At 44.7% G+C, this 21,739-nt stretch overlaps 1 protein-coding gene across 1 annotated transcript; it reads left to right on the top strand.

The window, feature by feature from the left end:
• Positions 1-18,538: 18,538 nt before the first annotated feature.
• LOC130551358 (mucin-2-like) lies at positions 18,539-21,378 on the top strand (the record flags this gene model as incomplete). The annotated part of the gene is made up of 4 exons (XM_057328931.1): positions 18,539-18,934; positions 19,337-19,534; positions 19,808-21,096; positions 21,270-21,378. Coding segments are annotated over 4 exons (1,992 nt in total), but the record flags the coding sequence as incomplete, so codon positions are not given.
• Between the last annotated feature and the right edge of the window lie 361 nt (positions 21,379-21,739).

Raw genomic sequence — 21,739 nt, 5'->3', positions numbered from 1 at the left:
GTGTAAATTAGATTTTGAAGCATTGCGTGTTCCAATGTGTTCATCTAAGACACACCCCTCCCCGAAGTTTAACCATTGGACTAGCTAACTAATGCGTGCTCTCTCGTTTTCTCTTTGAGTAGACGAGGCGAAAGGATACTGAGTTACTGTATATTGTATAGTTAAACAGTAGATGACGACCGTTTAAAGGGGAGTGTGATAAATATCTTGATCAAGTTGTTTTGTTTGTTTTTATGTTACGGTCGGCAAAGAATCCCGACCAAGTTACACAAATAACTTTCAGGACGGCGAAGAAATCCCGTTAGTCAGTTATAGTGTAGTATTGTGTGTCTGTTGTGTGTGTACATTGAAAAGCCATGTTCCCGTGTTCAGGTAAACTGACACGAGCCATTAGATCTGCAATCAAATTACACTCATCGCCATAGCAAATGCGCGTTAATGTAAGTGTGATTCCACATAGAATGTGGAACCGGAAGTCCGGCAGAAGACACATTACCGTCTACTAACACTAGAGGTCAGTTTGTCTTAAAGTGTCTAACACTTCTCCTGTCTCATCTCTGCCCGACTTCCCCCCTTTGCTCGGGCAACGCTATCTAGTGTGAAGTGTCAGTCTCTCCTTTTGTTTGATTTTATGATTTCATTATTCTGCTATTTCACCGTTTACTTTATTTGAGAATATTTATTGTTTGTTATTATATACAAACTATAATGATAATTAATAGTATTCCATTATTGTTTTGATGATTTTTATTTTTTATTTTAATTACTTCTCAGGGTTTATTACATTTTCTCCCATGCAGTTAGAATTGTATTTGATGATACTTCAATTTTAATTAAACCAACTTAATTGAATTTGAACTTTGATCAAAACAATCAGATTGCACTCTTTAAGAGGTTTAGGATTAACTCTCAATCACCTAATTTTTGTATTTCAGTTATTCATTTAATGATTTAACTGACTTTACTTTACTATGACTCCATAGCGCCCCCTACCTACGGGCCATGTCATAGACCTTAGTGTGGAGACAGTTCACCGTCGAACAAGGAAACCCTCCTTCTCTATCCTAATCTCTCTCTCTTCACGTATGTGCTTTGTTTTTCTTCCTATCAGAGACTGAACCTGTCTGAACATCAGTAAAATTCTTGGTAATTATGTTGATGAATCGAATAGCCTAAGTCACAGAATGACCTCCTAGGTAACACTCTTCAGCAACATTATTCATAGTTTTTCCTGTGTTCACCACACCACTTATCCTCCCCCGCCTTCACGGCTAGGATAATGAGCGTTTAGTTTGCGTCACTAACTGACCAACTCAGTTAAGCATTTAACACATCGCCCACATATTTAGCTCAGCAGATCTGTACGGACTTGCATCTTGCTCTTTGTGCCTTTCTCTCTTCCCCTGTTGTCTCAATATGCCCAGACCATCCAGTCCTGTCACCTGCCAGACCAGCTAGAGACCAGGCTAAGCACTGCGATGGACTCCTGCCTGGGACCAACATCTGCACACAGCAACTGCGCTGAGAGCAGTTGGTCGGACGACCTAATCCGGCGAAGGGACCACGATCTAAACCAGAGCTACAACTACAGAGAGCCAACAAACCCATCTGAAATGCACAGCCAGGATCATCAGTGACAACGACCAGATCGTCCTACTAGAGCCAGGAGCACGTGCAGAACTGCCTAGACCAGCTGGACCTGCAAATGACAGCTGATGAAGAGGACCAGGAGCTACAGGAGGAGATGAAAGCTTGCAAAGAGTCCTTTGCAACACAGACTGAGCGAAGAGAGCAGTTGGAGCAGACGCCAGAGAGGAGCTGGTAGGAAAACTCCAACATGCAGAAGCTCTCTTCATAATGGCCTAGGCAGACAGCAATACAATGCCACGGCCAAGGCCTATAAAGGCCATCTGCAAGCAGTGCACGCTGAAGTCCAAGTGATGACTCAGCAATGGAACCAAAAGGAACTGAACTTAGCTTGCAGACTACAAGGTGAACAGACAGGAGAATGCAACAGAATCTCTCCTGTCCAGCCCCCAGCTAAAAGCCCAAAGCTGCGCAAGGGAGGGGGGCGAAAGCCCACTGTTCACACCTTACCAGCAAGCAAACACAGAGGGGTGGGGCAGGAACCATTCAAAAGAACTTGCAGACACATACCCTGCGTGTCCCCACAGACCCCAGCAAGCTGGCCAGAAACATGACAGCTGTCACCACTAGATGTTGTCACCCTGAACACTGCAGGAGGCCACAACAAACTCCTACCTGCAAAACATTGACTCTTAGGCAGGAACACTGCCCAGTGTGACCACACAAGACAGATCACCTCCAGCCTAGAGGACCACAGCATCCTATGCCAGCACTTAGAAACTGTCAAAGCAGATTACAGCAGCTAAAACACCTCTGCTACAGCCAGCATCCGAGCCTACATGAGAGGACGGAACAGGCAGAAAGGGAAGAAGACTTCAACGCAAAACTCTCCTGCCTCAGAAATCCGCATCACACTGTGAGTCATCACCTAAGCGCTATGGCCTTCTTCCGCCAAGATCACCTGATATCTGCGGAACTCAGCCCATAAGACCTACAGAGAACATAGCGCTGCCTCCATAAAGACTGTTTAAATCTTGCCTATCTCTGCACATCACAAAGAACTGACTCTGGAGGGTGCACCACAGCAGCAGAACTTCAGCAGAGACTCAGCAGATATTACAGCCTGCCGGGAACAGCCAAGCACCAGACAGGATGCCCTGAGACAACGTGGAGCTGACCACTTTCATCGGACACGAAAGATGGCGCCCCGTGGAAACCCAGCTGGCAACCTAGGAGCCACTGACCTGTTCCGGCCCAACAGTCATCAAGGAATTCATCTCAACACCACCTGTCCAGAGAGCAAAACCATGCAAATACGTCTGAGCCAGCAGAGATCCTGAGAACATCAAAGGAGCTGATTCTACAGGAAATCTCAACAGGAGTATGTAAAAATCCCAAATCAGACTCTTTTCAACCACGAGTGGCATGAGAAACGAATAACCCTCATGAATGCCCTCCTACTGAGAAAATGTCCAGATCTCTGCAACCTGCTTGTCGACCACAGAGACAGTCATCCTAACACAAGATGAGCATGGCACCCAGACCGCATCTCATCAGATGGCTGACTACCCAGAACAAGCCGAGACACACACACGCGGCCATCAACTGAGGTATGACTGAAGCAAGAAGTTCCCACACACCTGACCAACAGCTCCACAAGCATGTACACCCCATGTACATATCACGGATGGACACACACCCTCTCTTCACCAGCAAAGACCTGCTGAATTGTTTTGAGCCTCTAAGAGACTTTAACCATTACAAAAGAATTGGGCTCAAGTACGGGAACTTCCGCCTTCCAACCAGCCAACTCGTCTGAAATGCATTGCTAGATCACAAAAGTTAGGCATGACATCTCAGCTGGTCGCGAGAACTCAGTCTCAAGGTCGCACCAGCCGACGACCCAAAAACATTTCCTGCCCTTACATGCCAAAGGCTCTACATGATAACAGAGAGAGAGAGAGAGAGAGAGAGAGAGAGAGAGAGAGAGAGAGAGAGAGAGAGAGAGAGAGAGAGGGCGAGGGCATGGCAGCGATTTCTGAACACCAATAAAAATCATCTTTAACAAACAAGCACAGACTTAATGCAGCTATTCTATAAATAGAAACGGATACTTGCAAGCTCTGTGCTGGACCGATATTGACCAATCAGAGTTGAGCAGGGAAGAGGTTCTTTGTCCACTCAACAGCTAATTTGCATCTTTATGACCTCCTGGCAACTTTACAAAATATCAGTCCCAATTATTACATAATGAAAAGATGAATTAACTTTTCACAAATTAACAACGAATTAACTTGCCTGTTTAACAATTACAGATTATTAAACAAATGGCAAGAGCGACAACATATAACCTAGATATTTAGATATATTTATAGAAAAGTTTCTCTGGTTAGCCTCAGATGTCGGTGAGAGCACCACCCTAAACTCAGACCCCTGGGGCTAGGTTTTGACTCTGGTCTTTTGATAATGGTCCATTTGGCTTATGCTAGATTCTCTACACCCCACTGAATGGCACGAGTTCACAGAAAGGCAACATTAAACTCATGACCTGTGAATTATGTGTTCATCTTGCATGTTGCATTGTTTTCCACCTGGCCTCTTTTTGTTTTCAGTGAATCATGTGTTCCCCTGTTATTATCTGTTGCAGGAACAACTGCATTCTTTTATGAGACACAGAATTCCAGGAAAATAATTTGAGAACCTGTTTCATTAGTATATAAGAACTGGTGGGTGGAGTTTATGGACTTTATGGATAATTAGAAGTCAATAATAAGATGGTAAATACTAATATATCCATTACTCAAAGCAAATGCAAAGGTCTGTCTGGTTCTCTTCAGAGGTCATTGTGCTTGCATTTGTGTGGCTGCAAACGTTTGAAAGATGTTTCGCCTTCTTTTATGTGTTGGATTGGCTTTACTGATCAACAGATCACTACCAGCAAGTAAGACCTTCGACTTCATTCTAATGTACATATATGAGTATGTCACTGGAGTTTGCTGATCTGTGTATGAAGTGCATTGTGTGTTATGTAAATGTGATGTGCAAGTGATGTAAAATCTATCAACTACAATAGGAATGCAAAGAAAGTAAATGTTTACATAGTTTGAATATTGCTGCTACTTGTCTAACATTACAAATTATCCTTATTGTCTGCACGTTGGTTAATACAATATTACAATTTTTAAAGGAAGCAAACATGGTGGAACTGCCATTAGCATGTCAGAAATGCTATTCATGCAATGAAATTGTTACTTTTTAGTTGAGCAATTACCAAAACAACCAGTATTAAAAAATGACTCCTTACCGTACCCGTACCGTGTAAGCTTTTAATAATCACTTAAAATTTGAGCAGTCAAGTCAGATTTTGAGGTGAGTTACAACTGATGTACACTCAGGGCTAGCTCCTATACATATATTGCGCTGAATGAATTTCCAAGTCTCGGTTTACTCGTTTTCATTCTCTATTCCAAGTGGACTATATTAGTAAACTAATGTCTAGGATGAAGCCCGAGGTGGCAATAGAGAGGCAAAAGTTACAGATCAAGCTTTGAATTTCTTCGTTATGAAAAAATAATATGAAAACAGAACACAGCCCTAACATCTAACAAGGATTCTTCCATATCTGATGGCACACTTGTTGTAGTCCCAACGAGCTGTTCAAATACACATACATCTGTTTTTAGTACCCACAGTTCTTAAGGGGAGGTCTGATGGAATTTCACTACTTTAAAATTAGTTAGTGAGTAGTATAACTGTTTGAGCATAAACAACATCTGCCAAGTCGCAACGCTCAATGTTCACAGAAAAGGCAGATGTTTTCTTTAACAGAAATCACTTTTTAAAGACTACAATGAACAGCTCGTTGGGACTACAACAAGCTACTTCCTGCAGTAGTTACATCATGACAGACAAATTTTACATAAACCCGGCCCCCAGGAACACGGATAGGGTAATACTCAACTCAACTCAACTTTATTTATATAGCGCTTTTACAATTTTCATTGTTACAAAGCAGCTGTACATGAGACACATTGACTACAAGCAAAACAATCAAAGTTGTACCTGCAAAAACAAGAAAAGGTTGAAAACACAGAAGACAGACACACCCACACACAAAACACTCCACACACACAACACGCACACGCACCAACACACACAGACACAGAGACACACACAGACACACACACACACACACACGTACGTACACAGACAAGTACGCACACACACACACGCTCAGTGAGAGCACACATTTAGGATAAAGGAGAGAGAAGCACAGGTCAAATATAACAGATAATAAATTCCTATATGCAATATTAATTAAGTAAAACTTTAAGATTCTAAAGCAGCCCCCCCGGTCAGGCAGATAGTGCAAAAACAGTATGCAAACGGTGGCGAGGAACCCAAAACTCTAATCGAGAAAAAAAACCTCAGGAGAACCCAGGCCCAACCAGGGGATTCCAGTTCCCCTCTGGCAAAAGCTGCTGCCTCTGCACAAGCTCCAGAGAACTTGCACAACAAGGCTAAATAAAATAAATAAACTTAATAATAAAATAAATTATAGTTTAAGATTATCATTAATAATCTAATAGCATTTGAAATTTTGTGGTGAAGACATGTCAAGAGACCGCGTCCTTCTTTATCCAGCTCTATCATCTCAGCTCTTGTCAGGTCCCCACTTCCCATTCTCCGCTCTACCATCAGGTCAGGCCATGAACTGCATCCTGCTCGCTGTGGTAACCTTGGAACAATGAGACAAGACTGGCTGAGAGTAGAGTACTGTTCTGTACTCTTTGATGCAACAAGTACATCAGTTGTGTTTTTGGTTCCGGTTGATCTAACTAATGCAGCCTAAACCCTCTGAAGATTTATATTATGGAAGAGTAGTGTATGCAAGATTAAAAAGATGCGTCTTTAGTCTAGATTTAAACTGACAGAGTGTGTCTGCCTCCCGGACAGTGCAGGGAAGACTATTCCAAAGTTTAGGCGCTAGATAGGAAAAGGATCTACCACCTGCACTTGATTTTGAAATTCTAGGTATTACCAACTGACAGGACGCCTGAGAGCGTAATGCACGTGAAGGACTGTAATACAAAAGGAGTTCATTCAAGTACTGAGGAGCTAAACCATGTAAGGCTTTATAGGTAATAAGCAAGATTTTAAAGTTAACGCGATGCTTTATAGGTAACCAGTGCAAGGTTGACAGAACCGGGCTAATATGTTCATACTTTTTTGTACGTGTAAGAACTCGAGCTGCCGCGTTTTGGACCAATTGGAGTTTTTGTAATAAGCCTGCAGGGCAACCACCTAACAGTGCATTACAGTAATCTAGTCTTGATGTCATGAATGCATGAATTAACTTCTCTGCATCTGAGATTGACAGCATATGACGTAGTTTAGATATATTCTTAAGATGGAAAAACGCAATTTTACAGGTGTTGGCGACGTGGCTCTCAAATGACAGATTACTATCGAATAGAACGCCAAGATTCTTTGCTGACGACGAGGGTTTTATGGAACATCCGTCAATAGTTAAACAGTATTCTTGGTTGTTACTTATAGCAGTTTTCGGTCCAATAAGTAACACTTCCGTTTTGTCCGAGTTCAGTAATAAAAAGTTGTTACTCATCCAGTTTTTTATATCGACTATGCATTCCATTATTCGATGGAACTGCTGTGTTTCATGAGGCTTCGAGGAAATATAAAGTTGAGTATCATCAGCATAACAGTGAAAGCTAACTCCGTGTCGCTTTATTATATCTCCTAGAGGTAGCATGTATAATGCGAAGAGCAGAGGCCCTAAGACTGAGCCCTGTGGTACACCGTACTGGACTTGCGATTTGCGTGACACCTCATTGTTTATTGCTACAAATTGAAAACGGTCGGATAAATAAGATTTAAACCATTTCAAAGCTATTCCCTTAATGCCGACATAATTTTCGAGTCTATGTAGGAGTGTGCTGTGGTCAATGGTATCGAATGCAGCACTAAGGTCTAGCAGCACCAATAACGAGATACAACCTCGGTCAGACGCCAATAGCAGATCATTTGTAACTCTGATCAAAGCAGTCTCTGTACTGTGACATGCTCTAAATCCAGACTGGAATTCTTCATTGATGTCATTCCTTTGGAGGAAGGAGCATAATTGAGTTGAAACTACTTTTTCCAGAACTTTAGATATGAAAGGTAGATTCGATATAGGCCTGTAGTTCCTTAGTTCTCTAGGGTCGAGTTGGGGTTTTTTGACAAGGGGCCTTATAACAGCCACCTTATATGCTTTAGGCACATGTCCTAATGTCAGAGATGAGTTAATAATACCAAGAAGAGGATCTATAATTTCTGGGAGCATCTCTTTCAGTAGATTTGTAGGTATAGGGTCTAGTATGCATGTTGTTGATTTAGATGATCTAATAATTTTAGACAGCTCATCTTGATCTACGGTATAAAATAATTGCATTTTCTCCTTAAGGGCGCTGTAGTTAGTTTGTTCAGCGGGTTTCACTTCTGATTGCATTGTTATAATTTTTTCTCTAATATCTTGGATTTTATATGTGAAGTAGTTCATAAATTCATCACTGCTATGCTGATATACAGGATCAGAAGTCACTGACGATTTATTTTTTGTTAATTTAGCCACCGTGTTAAATAAAAACCTAGGGTTGTGCTGGTTTTCTTCTATTAGTGATGAAAAGTAGGCGGATCTAGAAGTTATTAGGGCTTTCCTGTATTTTCGAATACTATCCTTCCATGCTGTACGAAATACCTCTAATTTAGTTTTCTTAAAGTTGCGCTCCATTTTTCGGGCCGCTTTCTTTAGAGCCTGAGTGTGTTCATTATACCACGGTGTGGGGCTGCCATTTTTAATCTTCTTTAAACGTAGTGGAGCAACTTTGTCTAGCGTTACCGAGAAGGTGGAATTAAAATTTTCAGTGGTAATGTCAAGATCTTCAACGTTATTTCTCATGATTTGAGACAATTCGGGCAGATTATCGAGAAACGCATCTTTGGTAGTTGAAGTTATTGTTCTACCATATTTGTAACAATGAGTTTTAGGCAGGTGTCTCAAAACACACTCAAAGCAGTACACCAATAACAAAAGACTGGCTCAGCTTGACCAATCAAAGCATTTCGGAAGGAGGGACTTCATAGAACCAGGAACTCAACAGCCTGTTTTCTGAGAATCAAGATGACGGTGTAAAACATATGTGAAATATGTAATATTATAAACCATTTTTTTGAAAATCAAAACATGAACAATTATTGTTTAGAACATAAAATCCTAATAAAGCCTTTGAAAAATAGGCAAAAAGGACCCCTTTACATAATAATACTGTACATAGTACTTTCTCTCACAGGTTCTGCTGATTTTCAGGATTCGAGTGAGGAGGATACAGATGATTATTATGACTTCGAAATAGAGAATGATGAAGAAAACACAGGTAAGTACAGAGCCAGGGGTATAAGCATGTTAGCATAGGGAAAGCAAACACCTTATCCTTATCTTAGACATGACCAGACATTTTGTGTGTGTAAGGACAACAACTGAATCACCAACAACAATAAGTTGTACTACTAACAACAACTACTCCACCAACAACCACTCCAACAACTTCCACAGCTATTCCACCAACAACTACTTGTAGTTGTAGTGCTCTATCAACAACAATGTCGACAACGGCAGTCGTGGCCTAATGGTTAGAGAGTTGGACTCGTGACCAGAAGGTTGCCGGTTCGATCCTCAGGGCAAGGCACCTTACCCCTACTTGCTCCCCGGGCGCTGCAGTGATAGCTGCCCACTGCTCCGGGTGTACGTGTGGTCACCACTTGCTGTGCGTGTGTTCACTACTCTCTGGATGGGTTAAATGCAGAGGTCACATTTCGGGTATGGGTCACCATACTTGACAAATAGGTCACTTCACTTAACAACAATGGGCTCTATGCATGCATGACTTCCGGGTTTTAGGTTCAGAACCCTAGGCAGTTTCCGGTTGGGGAGAAGCAGACTCTTTTATCCAAAGCAACTTATGTTGCATTAATACATCTGTATTCAGGGGTAGTTGGTGGCTGGAGATCCTGAGGCTCATTCGACCCAATGGCGCTGGCGTGCTGAGGGATTTCCGGGTGCCAACAGGCCCAGGGCTGACACACTGGCTGACAAAGGCTGAGGAGGCAGAGGGAGGGTGGGCGGGAGCTTGGGGGCTGGTGAAGAAGAGTTGGCTGCTGAAGGAGGGCTGGGCGGGGCCAGCGGGGATGTGGTAGGACAGGCGGGGCCAGCGGGGACATGGAAGTGCTGGGCGGGACCAGCGGGGGTGTGGAAAGGCTGGGCAGGACCAGCGGGGAAGTAAGCAGCCAAAAGTCAATGTCATTTGTCCAGTCCAAGAGTCCAGAGGCCATTTGCAGCTCAGGGTGGCTCAGGGTCTAGGGCGAACGCAGGCTCAGTCGCTGGGTTGTATGCTGGCGTCAGTGTCGCTGCGGGCTCAGGCTCTCTGTCTGCGGTGACATCCAGTAATCGCTCAGTGCTGTGAGTTGATGGCTGATTGGTCTCTGGTTCGGGGTGGGATCCATGGGGTTCGGAGAGCTGGACATCCAGTAATCGCTGGATTTCGCATCAATCCAGTTAAATCGCATCAATCCAGCCATTTACGGCCAGGATTGATGCATGCATCCCCGGTGAACCGAAACAACCCAGCCATTTACGGCCAGGACCAGATGACTACTGTACTCGCACTCATCACTTTCCCCAATACAGAATTAACACCCCACTGCTTGGAGGACTCGGTTGATAAAGTCCTCAAGGGGGTATTCATCCGCGTTGGCAAGCATAATGAGAGTGAGTAGCTCATCATCCAGTCCCGACAGAAATAAATGGTTACATTCGGGGTCGCTCAAACTCCAGCCTGCATACCTCAAATAAATCCTCTGCATACCTCTCCAGGGACATGTCGTTCTGGCAGAGCTGCATCAGCTGGGTCTCTGGAGAGGTTATGTCGTAGCTCAGGTCCGAAAGGGGGTCAGTGAAGGGCTCTAGGGTAGCGAAGGGGTCCGGTGATGAATATGGTGATGGAGCAGTCATTACGTTTGGTGGTCGTGTCTTCTGTAACAATACAGGGCTGATGGACGATGCCACATGGAGAACTGAAGTTGACTCGGTTTATCGCAGGATTAACAAAAAACAGGTGTAACAATCCGGGTAACAGGTAAGCATCCACAGGTGAGAAAACATACGATGGGTAACATCCACGGGTGAGTATAATCCAATAACAGGTAACATCCACAAGTACGTATAATCCAAATAACAAGTAACATCCACGTGTAATCAAGATAGGTCCAACTAGAATACAGAACATAATACAACTAGACATGACAACGAACACAACAAAAGACATAGCATATAAATTGTTCATATGGCATATAAAAGTGTTCAGGGGATGAGGTTCAGGTGTGATTACAATCATAGCGTGCAAAGGATTATGAAGAGTGTAGTCCATGAGTTAAAAAGTTAGGTGAAAGGGAAAAGGAATGGCTGGGAGAAGGTGCTGATGCGGGGAGCGTGGCAGACAGTGGTGGAGTTATTACAAATAGACTTTATTAATCTAAATATTACATTAACAGCTTTTTAGTATTTATCTAGTTTATTTTATTCAGTGTTTAAGAACTGTTAATTGCTTTAGAAATTTCATGCATGTAGTTTAAATAGTTTAAAGCTGCAGTCCGTTTTTTGACACAATCAAAATCAGTCATTGAGCAAGCACATAAGCAATCCGTGTTAGATCTGTTTACTTACCATGATTCGAGTCAGGACATTCATAAGAAATGTGAGTTGTTTTTCAAAGTATTTTTTCATGTGAAGCATGGTCTCCACCCAGTCTTTCTGGTCTAGAGGGCTGCCGAGGTTGCTCGGTTTCTTGTTATTGAAAAAAAAATCTTAATTAAGAGTCATTGTGTTGAACGATGGTATGATAATGACATGGCATTCAACTGTAGCTACAAAACTGTAGGCTAAATGCTGCAGATATTCACAGCTATGCTGATGTTTAGTACAATCAGAATTCTTGATCATATGATATTGTTTTGTACAAAAGTTCATTGAACTATTAAAATAAAAAGTTTTGAAAAAAACAGTAACATTCATTTGAATCAAATATCGTCAAAATATAAAAAATATACATTTGTTCTTCTCCAATGCATAGCTCCAAAATAAACCAAAGCACTAGACTATAACTATCACTTTACAGAGAAGACATGTGTCACAGTTATCTTTAGTTCCCTTTCTGTCGGTCTCTCGACGTTGTGTCGAACCGACAGATGGGGTTGGCCTTGAGAACCTATCATCTTCTGACTATTTGGAAAAGGCCAATGAAATTGGCGAATGAAATTTGCATGCCGGACTCCTCCCGGATATCCGGGTATAAACGGAAGACGGCATGGTCATTCATTCACCTTTTTTTCTTCGGAGCCTTCGCATCTGATGATCTCTTCTCTGATCTTTGATCGTTTACACTGCTTGATCCTTACGACGTGTTGCAGTGGACTGTCCCTTCTCGCAGCGACTTCCCCTGGGCGTCTCAGCAGCTCCGGAGGTGTTCGAGTTTTTTCGTTTTTATCTAAAAGAGCAAATTTCTTCAGCGCGGCATGCACTGTTCTCGTGGGTGCAACGTGCTCATCGAGGAGGGGGATGGGCACGATGTCTGCCTCAAGTGTTTGGGTCTCCGGCACGCTGAGGCAGCATTTGTGGATACTTCCTGCCCACACTGCGGGCAGATGATGATTCAGACGTTGCGGTCAGTGGCTACGGCCCTGCTGTCCCCGGCGGCGAGCGGCAGGGGTGATAAGGGGATTTTCGTGAGCGTCAAACCGCCATCCACAGGCTCACTCGTCTGACCGTCCCCCAGGAGGCGGTCCTACGCCACGTACTCTGAGGTGCCTGACAATGATGAGATGTCGCTTGCAGCATCGAAGGGTGACCTATTGGCATCGGACCCCGATGATTCCTCGGAGCTCCCTCCCTCGGGGGGTCGAGCCCAGGAAGAGGCGGACGTCGAGATGTCAACCATGATTTTCCGGGCCGCCGTGAGCATTGGGCTGCAGTGCCCCCCCAGCGCTCGCGGTTGGATACGTGGTACCTTTTTCCGGAAGTGCATGAGGAGCTCAGTAAGACGTGGAATGCCCCCCTCACGGCACCCAAAACATCCTGCCCCACCGTGACTCGGCCACCTTCCGGCCGTCAAGATCCCGTGCGACGTCTGCTTCCCAGCAGCCCTGGCCCTCCTCGTCACTGGCTCTGGCTACAGCTCCCCCTAGGCAGGCGGTCTCCCAGAACAGGGCTTCAAAGAGGAAGCCACCGCCCCAGGTAAGTCAGCAGAGCCAATCTCCTCCCCAGGGCCCCCCCCCCGGAAAGGGATCCGTGTTGCCCGCCATCGAACCACCCCCCGGGGTGATGATGAAGCAGATCGAACCCCTAGTCCCCCTGTCTCGGTTCCTGGGAGCCTGGTTACGATTTCCCAGGCCGCCGCGGTGGCTAGGGAGGACGATCCGTCTCGGCTACACGATCCAATTCACCAGACGCCTGCCCAAGTTTCGGGGCATCCTCTCAACCTCAGTCAGAGGCAGGGATGCTCCCGTGCTTCGGGCCGAGGTCGCCACCCATCTGGCGAAGGAAGCGATCAAGCCCATCCCTCCGGCCGAGATGTGCAGAGGGTTTTACAGCCCGTACTTCATCGTTCCCAAGAAAGGCGGGGGGTTGCACCCCATCCTAGATCTGCGTACCCTGAACAAGCACCTACACAAGCTGCTGTTCAGGATGCTTACGCAGAGGCACATCCTGGCGTCTGGCAGACGTAAGGATTGGTTCATGGCAATCGACCTGAAGGACGCCTACTTTCATGTCTCGATTCTCCCTAGTTATCGACCGTTCCTACGGTTCGCTTTCGAGGGGCGGGCATATCAGTACAGGGTCCTCCCCTTCGGTCTGTCCCTGTCCCCACGAGTCTTTACGAAGTTCGTGGAGGCCGCCATCGCTCCCGTCAGGGAGAGAGGTGTGCGGGTACTGAACTATCTCTACGACTGGCTCATCTTGGCACACTCGCGACCTCGCACACCTGGTTCTCCGGCATCTAGACCGTTTGGGGTTACAGGTCAACTGGGAGAAGAGGAAGCTCTCCCCTGTGCAGAGCATCTCTTTTCTCGGCATGGAACTCGATTCTGTCTCCATGACAGTGAGATTGAACTGCCTGAAACACTTCAGTCAGCGGTCCCCCTGAAACAATTTCAGAGGCTCCTGGTACACATGGCGTCCTCGGCGGGGGTGGTCCCCCTCGAGTTGATGCACATGCGACCGCCCAACACTGGCTACAGAGTCAGGTTCCCTGGAGAGCGTGGCACACCGGCAGCAGGCGTATGGTCATCACGCCTTTCTGCCGGTGCACCCTGACCCCCTGGTCCTCAATGACCTTTTTGCGGATGGGAGTCCCCCTAGGGCAGGTCCCACAGCACGTCGCAGTGACGACGGATGCCTCCCTGCAGGGTTGGAGTGCCGTGTGCAATGGGCACGCAGTGTCGGGGCGGTGGACGGGCCCCCGCCTGCGCTGGCACATCAACTGCCTAGAGTTGTTGGCTGTGCTGCTTGCACTGAGGAGGCTGCAGCCCCTCATGCAGGGCAAGCACGTGTTGGTCCGGTCGGACAGCACAACTGCCGTAGCATACATCAATCACCAGGGTGGCATACACTCACGGCAGCTAACACAACTCGCCCGGCGCCTCCTCCTCTGGAGTCAGCAGGTGACAACGTCCTTGCGGGCCACATACATCCCGGGCGACCTGAACCAAACAGCCAACATGCTCTCTCATCAGTCGACGCCTCGCAGAGAGTGGCGACTCCATCCCCGCGCAGTCCGGCTAATATGGGAGCAGTTTGGCCAAGCTCAGGTGGACCTGTTTGCCTCCCTGGACTCCACCCATTGCCCGCTTTGGTACTCCCTGACCGAAGGTCCCCTTGGCACGGATGCCTTAGCGCACAGCTGGCCACAGGACAAGCGGAAGTGTGCCTTCGCCCCAGTGAGCCTCATTGCACAGATGCTGTGCAAGGTCAGGGAAGAGGAGCATCAAGTGGTACTGGTTGCGCCCTACTGGTCCAATCGCACTTGGTTCTCAGAGCTGATGCTTCTGTCAACAACTTCCCCCTGGCCGATTCCCCTGACGAAGGACCTTCTTTTGCAGGGGAAGGGCAAAGTGTGGCACCCGAGACCAGACCTATGGAAACTCCATGTCTGGCTCCTGGACGGGACGAGGAGATCCTGAGTGGCCTACCCCCGGCTGTGGTGGAGACCATCACCCAGGCTAGGGCCCCTGCCACTAGGCGGCTGTACGCCTTGAAGTGGCACCTCTTCTCATCCTGGTGTTCTTCTCGAGGAGAAGACCCACAGAGATGTGGTCATTAGGTTCCTTAGGGGCGCGAGAAGGCTGAATCCGCCTCGTCCGCGCTCCGTACCCTCTTGGGACCTTGAAGTGGTCCTGGCGGGCCTCCAGAGGCCCCCCTTCGAGCTCCTGGGAGACGCCGCTCTTTCTCATCTGACGATGAAGATGGCTCTCCTGGTTGCGCTCACCTCCATCAAGAGGGAAGGGGACCTACAAGCATTCTCTGTGTCCTCGGGTTGCCTAGAATTCGGGCCTGGAGACGTGATCCTGAGACCACAGCCTGGCTACGTGCCCAAAAGTTCCCACCACTCCCTTTCGGGACCAGGTGGTGAACTTGCAGGCGCTCTCCACTAGGGAGAAAGACCCAACCCCGCCGTGTTGTGTCCAGTACGCGCTTTGCGCCTCTACTTGGACCGCACTCAGAGCTTCAGAAGCTCTGAGCAGCTCTTTGTCTGTTTTGGAGGTCAGCAGAAGAGGAGGGCTGTCTCCAAACAGAGACTGGCGCACTGGATCGTGGACGCCGTCGCTATGGCGTACCAATCCCAAGATCGCCCGTGCCCATTTGCAGTGAGGGCACTGGACCTCCTTAGGCCGGGTACCAGCTGAGTTATCTACCACATAGCTCTAAACCAGGTGTCACTAACTAGCGGACTCCGGTCCGGATGCGGACCGCGAGATGGATCCGTCCGGACCTCAAAGCCTTTTGACATAATAAATAAATGAACGCCTAACATTATTTTATAATGCAATCAAATTTATACCAGGCACATCAAGGTCCGCTCAGTAGCAGTTTGGGTCCAACGGCGCCACGGACAGTTAACATATGCGCACTGTTGCCACGTTCAGACGTCGACGTCTCGACGAGAGAAGAGAGCCGGGACAGACTCGCTGCACAGCGCGTAGACAGATGTAACTGTCAGTGACTGAAAAACAATGTCCTTTTCAAAAGTTAGAAAAATTGACGCTGAAAACTATGTTTTCCGAGATGAATGGGTCAACAGATTTGCATTTATTCTTCCTGCATCGAGATGCACGAGACCGGTTTGTTTCATTTGCTCGGAGTCTGTCGCGGTTGTCAAAAGTGGAAACCTTAAACGGCATTATGAAATTAGACAGAGACACTTTGAAGAAACTTACAAGCAGCAGTCCGAAGTAAGGACACGGAAAATATATTAGCTCAAAGCCCAGTAGTAGCGATCTACATGGGTCCTCCCTCACTCACTTGCCGCCCAACAACGAGTGAATGTTCGGCTAAGAATACAGTGGATCTTAGGAAAACATAACAAGCCCTTTACTGAGGGTAAAATAGTAAAAGAGTGAATGGAGCCTGCGTGTGAAACACTTTTAGATTTAGATTTAGATTAGATTTAGATTTAGAAGGAAAATAAAGACATGAACTAAAAGAAAATATTAAACTAACCCCCCTTTCAGCTGCAACAGCCACAAGAAGAGCTGAAATGTTATCAGATGATGATCGGTCGCAACTTGATGTTGCTATTTGTTCATCTCAGTTCAGCAGAAAACAACACTTTAGTTTTCTTTTAAAGTTGATAATTTTGAAATGAATGTATGTTCAATGCAGGTGTAGAGATTATGGCATTTTGCACATTTTCCTTCATTATATTGTTGTCAGACATTGTTATGCCGTTGTATAGATATGAAAAGACATGTTTATTTCTTTGGTCTGCCAAAAACCATCAATTCATGATTTTAGGTATTTAATTGTCCGGACCTCGACTGGCAAGGAGGGTTTGTTTACTGGACCTCAAGCAATTTTAGTTGAAGACTCCTGCTCTAAACGGACCTAGTGCTCGAGATGTAGTAACCCCCCCATCGGGCGGTTCCGTCTGAGGTATCCTCATGATTGGTTCCCACCTTGGTAACCCATGACCTTCCCTAGGCGGACCTCCACCTTGCGGCACTTCCTTCAGTCCGCACATTCTCCCATGAGTTTTCAGCATGGTCTCGCCGGCAGGGGGTGTCTCCACTAAACTCCTCCCCACGGTAGGAAGTGGTCTCTGTAGCGTGTTTCCTCAGTGAGTGTCCTCACCCTTACGGTGCCGGGCGGCTTCTCGCTGTTAGAGCAACAAGGCCTCTGCCTGTGACGGCCGGTGGCAGGGGTGTCCCACCTTTTTCAAAAGCTCTGGGACCCCCTACCTCTCTACTGGACGGTTACAATTTCGCGCTAGCACTCGTGTCTGACACACCCAGGCCAGTCAGCGTCACTTCGCTAGAGATTGTGACGCGGCACAGCGCCGTGGCGTTTTCCATAGGAACCCCATCTGTCGGTTCGACACAACGTCGAGAGACCAACAGAAAGGGAACGTATTGGTCATGGATGTAACCTCTGTTCCCTGATGGAAGGAACGTGACATTGTGTCCTTCATGCTCCTCAGCCCAAAAGGTGAATGAATGTAGCACACCGTCTTCCTTTATACCCGGATATCCAGGGCGGAGTCCGGCATGCACATTTCAGTCGCCAATTTCATTGGCCTTTTCAAAACGACTCAAAAGATGATAGGTTCTCAAGTCAAACCCCATCTGTTGGTTCGACACAATGTCTCGTTCCCTCCATCAGGGAACAGAGGTTACATCCGTAACCAATACGTTTTGTTTTGTCTTCTGTGTTCATTATTAGTTAGTTAGTCCCTCACCTGATTCTGTTCCTCTTGTGTATTTAAGCCTGTCGGTTCCTTAGTTCTTTGTCTGATTTTGTTTGTCTATGTGATGTGCTTTTGTTCCTTGGTTCGCTCTCCTGTCGATTATTAAATACCTTTTTGTGGACTACTCTGTTGTCGTATTCGTTTTATATAGCCATCCTGTGACAACAGAGGAGTTGTGGAATATGGCAGTTCATCTTTAATGGTGGTGTCTACTTCACAGCCTCTGTGGCCTGCCCACAAGTACAGCATAGACAAAGTGATTTAAAGAGACCAACAAATACAGGATACATGTCTGCTAAAATGTTTGTTTGTGTGTTTGTGTGCACATGTGAGCATGTGCTTGAATGACAGCTTTGACAGTTTGGATGCATATCTATATTTTGTTCAGTTCTTTGTGTCATTTCATTTCAAAATGAGAATTCTGTCATAAGCACATCCATCCAACATAAAACAATATAAGAAGTAAAAAAATACTTAGTCAAAGAAAAATAAAAACAGACAAATATGGGTTAGAAAATCTGTGATAATCAATGTAACTTGTTCTTGCAAAAATAGATATTGTGACATTTTGACTATGCATCGTTCTGTTATTAAAGCAAGTAAATATCTGTCTGCGCTATTTGTATTAATTCTACTTTACATGTAAAGGTGAAAGGTCAATGACTACTCCATCAAGAAGTATTTCACTCAACAATGAAGCAACAACTGCAACTGGTGTATCAAGAAACAATACTCCAACAACACCAATAACTTCAACTTATTGTAGTTGTAGTACATCATCAACAACAACAACTAGAATTACTTTAATTCCAAGAAACACTGCACCAACAACTGCACAGAAAAACAATACACTAATTACTACCAGACCAACAACGACAATTGCTCTACCAACACCTCCAACTGCTGTATCAACAACCACAACTGGTCTACAAACGACCACAGCTGAAACAACCAGAACTTCTTCACTAACAACTACAACTTATACACCATCAAGTACAACCTTTGCACCAACTACTACAACTACTTTACCATCAACTCCAACTATTGTGCCAACAACTACAAGTGATTTATCAACAACAACTACTACACAAATAACTACAACTTCTGTACCAATAACTACAACTGATGCACCAACAGCTACTATACCAATATCTACAACTACTTTACCAACAACTACAGCTACTCCACCAACAAATACTACACATAATGAACCTACAACTACAACTTCCAGTTTCAATACTACTCCACCAACAACAAACACAACTACATCTTCTGTAAAAACAACTACAACTTCTGTACCATCAACTACAACTGCTTCATCAACAACCACAACTTCTGTACAAACAACTACAACTGCTGCACCAACAACTGCTTCATCGACAACGACAACTGCTGCACCAACAACTACAACAACTGCTTCATCAACAACCACAACTGCTGCACCAACAACAACAACAACTGAAGTACCAACAACTACAACCACTGCACCAACAACTACAACTGCTGCACCAACAACTACAACTGCTGTACCAACAACCACAACTGCTGCACCAACAACCACAACTGCTGCACCAACAACTACAACTACTGCACCACCAACAACAACAACAACAACAAAAACAACTGCTTCATCAACAACAAATACAACTGCTGCACCAACAACAACCACAACTGCTGCACCAACAACCACATTTGCTGCACCAACAACTAAAACTATTGCATCACCAACAACTGATGTACCAACAACTACATCTTCTGCACCATCAACTACAACTACTGCACCAACAACCACAACTTCTGCACTAACAACTACAACGTATACACCATCAAGTACAACTGCTGCACTAACAACAACAACAACAACAACAACAACAACAACTGATGCACCAACAACTACAACTACTGAACCAACAACTACATCTTTTGTACCAACTACTACAACTACTTTACCATCAACTCCAACTATTGCACCAACAACTACAAGTGATTTATCAACAACAACTTCTACACAAATAACTACAACTTCTCTACCAATAACTACAACTGATGCACCAACAGCTACTATACCAATATCTACAACTACTTTACCAACAACTACATTTGCTGCACCAACAACCACAACTGTTGCACCAACAACTACAACTATTTCACCACCAACATCTGATGTATCAACAACTACATCTTCTGCACCATCAGCTACTACACCAACAACCAGATCTTTTTCACTAACAACTACAACTTATACACCATCCAGCACAACCTCTGCACCAACTACTACAACTACTTTACCATCAACTCCAACTATTTCACCAACAACTACAAGTGATTTATCAGCAACAACTACTACACAAATAACTACAACTTCTGTACCAATAACTACAACTGATGCACCAACAGCTACTATACCAGTATCTACAACTACTTTACCAACAACTACAACTACTCCACCAACAGATACTACACATAATGAACCTACAACTACAACTTCCAGTTTCACTATTACCCCACTAACAACAACAACAACAACTGATGCACCAACAACTACAACTACTGAACCAACAACTACATCTTTTGTACCAACTACTACAACTACTTTACCATCAACTCCAACTATTGCACCAACAACTACAAGTGATTTATCAACAACAACAACTACGCAAATAACTACAACTTCTGTACCAATAACTACAACTGATGCACCAACAGCTACTATACCAATATCTACAACTACTGTACCAACAACTACATTTGCTGCACCAACAACTACAACTATTTCACCACCAACATCTGATGTATCAACAACTACATCTTCTGCACCATCAGCTACTGCACCAACAACCAGATCTTCTTCACTAACAACTACAACTTATACACCATCAAGTACAACTGCTGCACTAACAACAACAACAACAACTGTTGCACCAACAAGTAAAACCTCTGCACCATCAACTACTGAACCAACAACTACATCTTTTGCACCAACTACTACAACTACTTTACCATCAACTCCAACTATTGCACCAACAACTACAAGTGATTTATCAACAACAACTTCTACACAAATAACTACAACTTCTCTACCAATAACTACAACTGATGCACCAACAGCTACTATACCAATATCTACAACTACTTTACCAATAACTACAACTACTCCACCAACAAATACACATAATGTACCTTCCACTACTACAACTTTCAATTTCGCTACTACTCCACCAACAACAACCACAACTGCAACATTACAAATATCAACTTATACACCAACAACTGAAGCACCACTGCCAACATATACTCCATTTCTAACAAATACAACCACTTCACACAGAACTCTTCTTTTACTACCCACAACAACAACTACTACTACTACTACTACAATACCTAATTTTGCACAGAAGAGAAAAAAACGAAATGCAGTTTCACTAGAAACCATAGGGCAAACATACAACCTTCAAAATCCAAGTGTTCTAACAACAAGTATTTCACAAACGACACCAACTACTCTACCATCAACTAGTACTCCCACAGCTATTCCACCAACATCTTCAACCACTCCACCTACAACAACTTCTTGTAGTTGTAGTACTCTATCCACAACCATTATTTCAGCAACTCAACACAGTGCAACGACTACTTTGAGAACTACTTCACCAACAACTACGCCATCAATAACTTTTTCAAATACCAAAACTTTACCACCAACAACCACTACACCTAATACTTCAATAACTATTCCACCAGCAGCCAATACAACAACTTCATCAACAACTGTTCCACCAACCACTATAACTGCTCCATCAACAACTCTTCCACCAACCACTACAACTACTCCAACAACTCTTCCACCAACCACTACAACTACTCCAACAACTCTTCCACCAACCACTACAACTACTCCAACAGCAACAAGTACTACAGTTGTTCGTGCATTTCTTAGCATCAAATTATTTGATAACCTGAGCAATCTTCAAATCAAGGAATATTTGAATAAGGTATTTTTTTATTTTGCCATTTTTAAACATTGTTATCAGACTATATAAAAATAACTTGCTTTTTTAATACAAAGGCCATTAAGAATA

This window comes from Triplophysa rosa, unplaced genomic scaffold (assembly GCF_024868665.1).
Source record: "Triplophysa rosa unplaced genomic scaffold, Trosa_1v2 scaffold9_ERROPOS100000, whole genome shotgun sequence".
Taxonomy (NCBI): domain Eukaryota; kingdom Metazoa; phylum Chordata; class Actinopteri; order Cypriniformes; family Nemacheilidae; genus Triplophysa; species Triplophysa rosa.
This window is presented reverse-complemented; position numbering and strand designations above follow the sequence as displayed.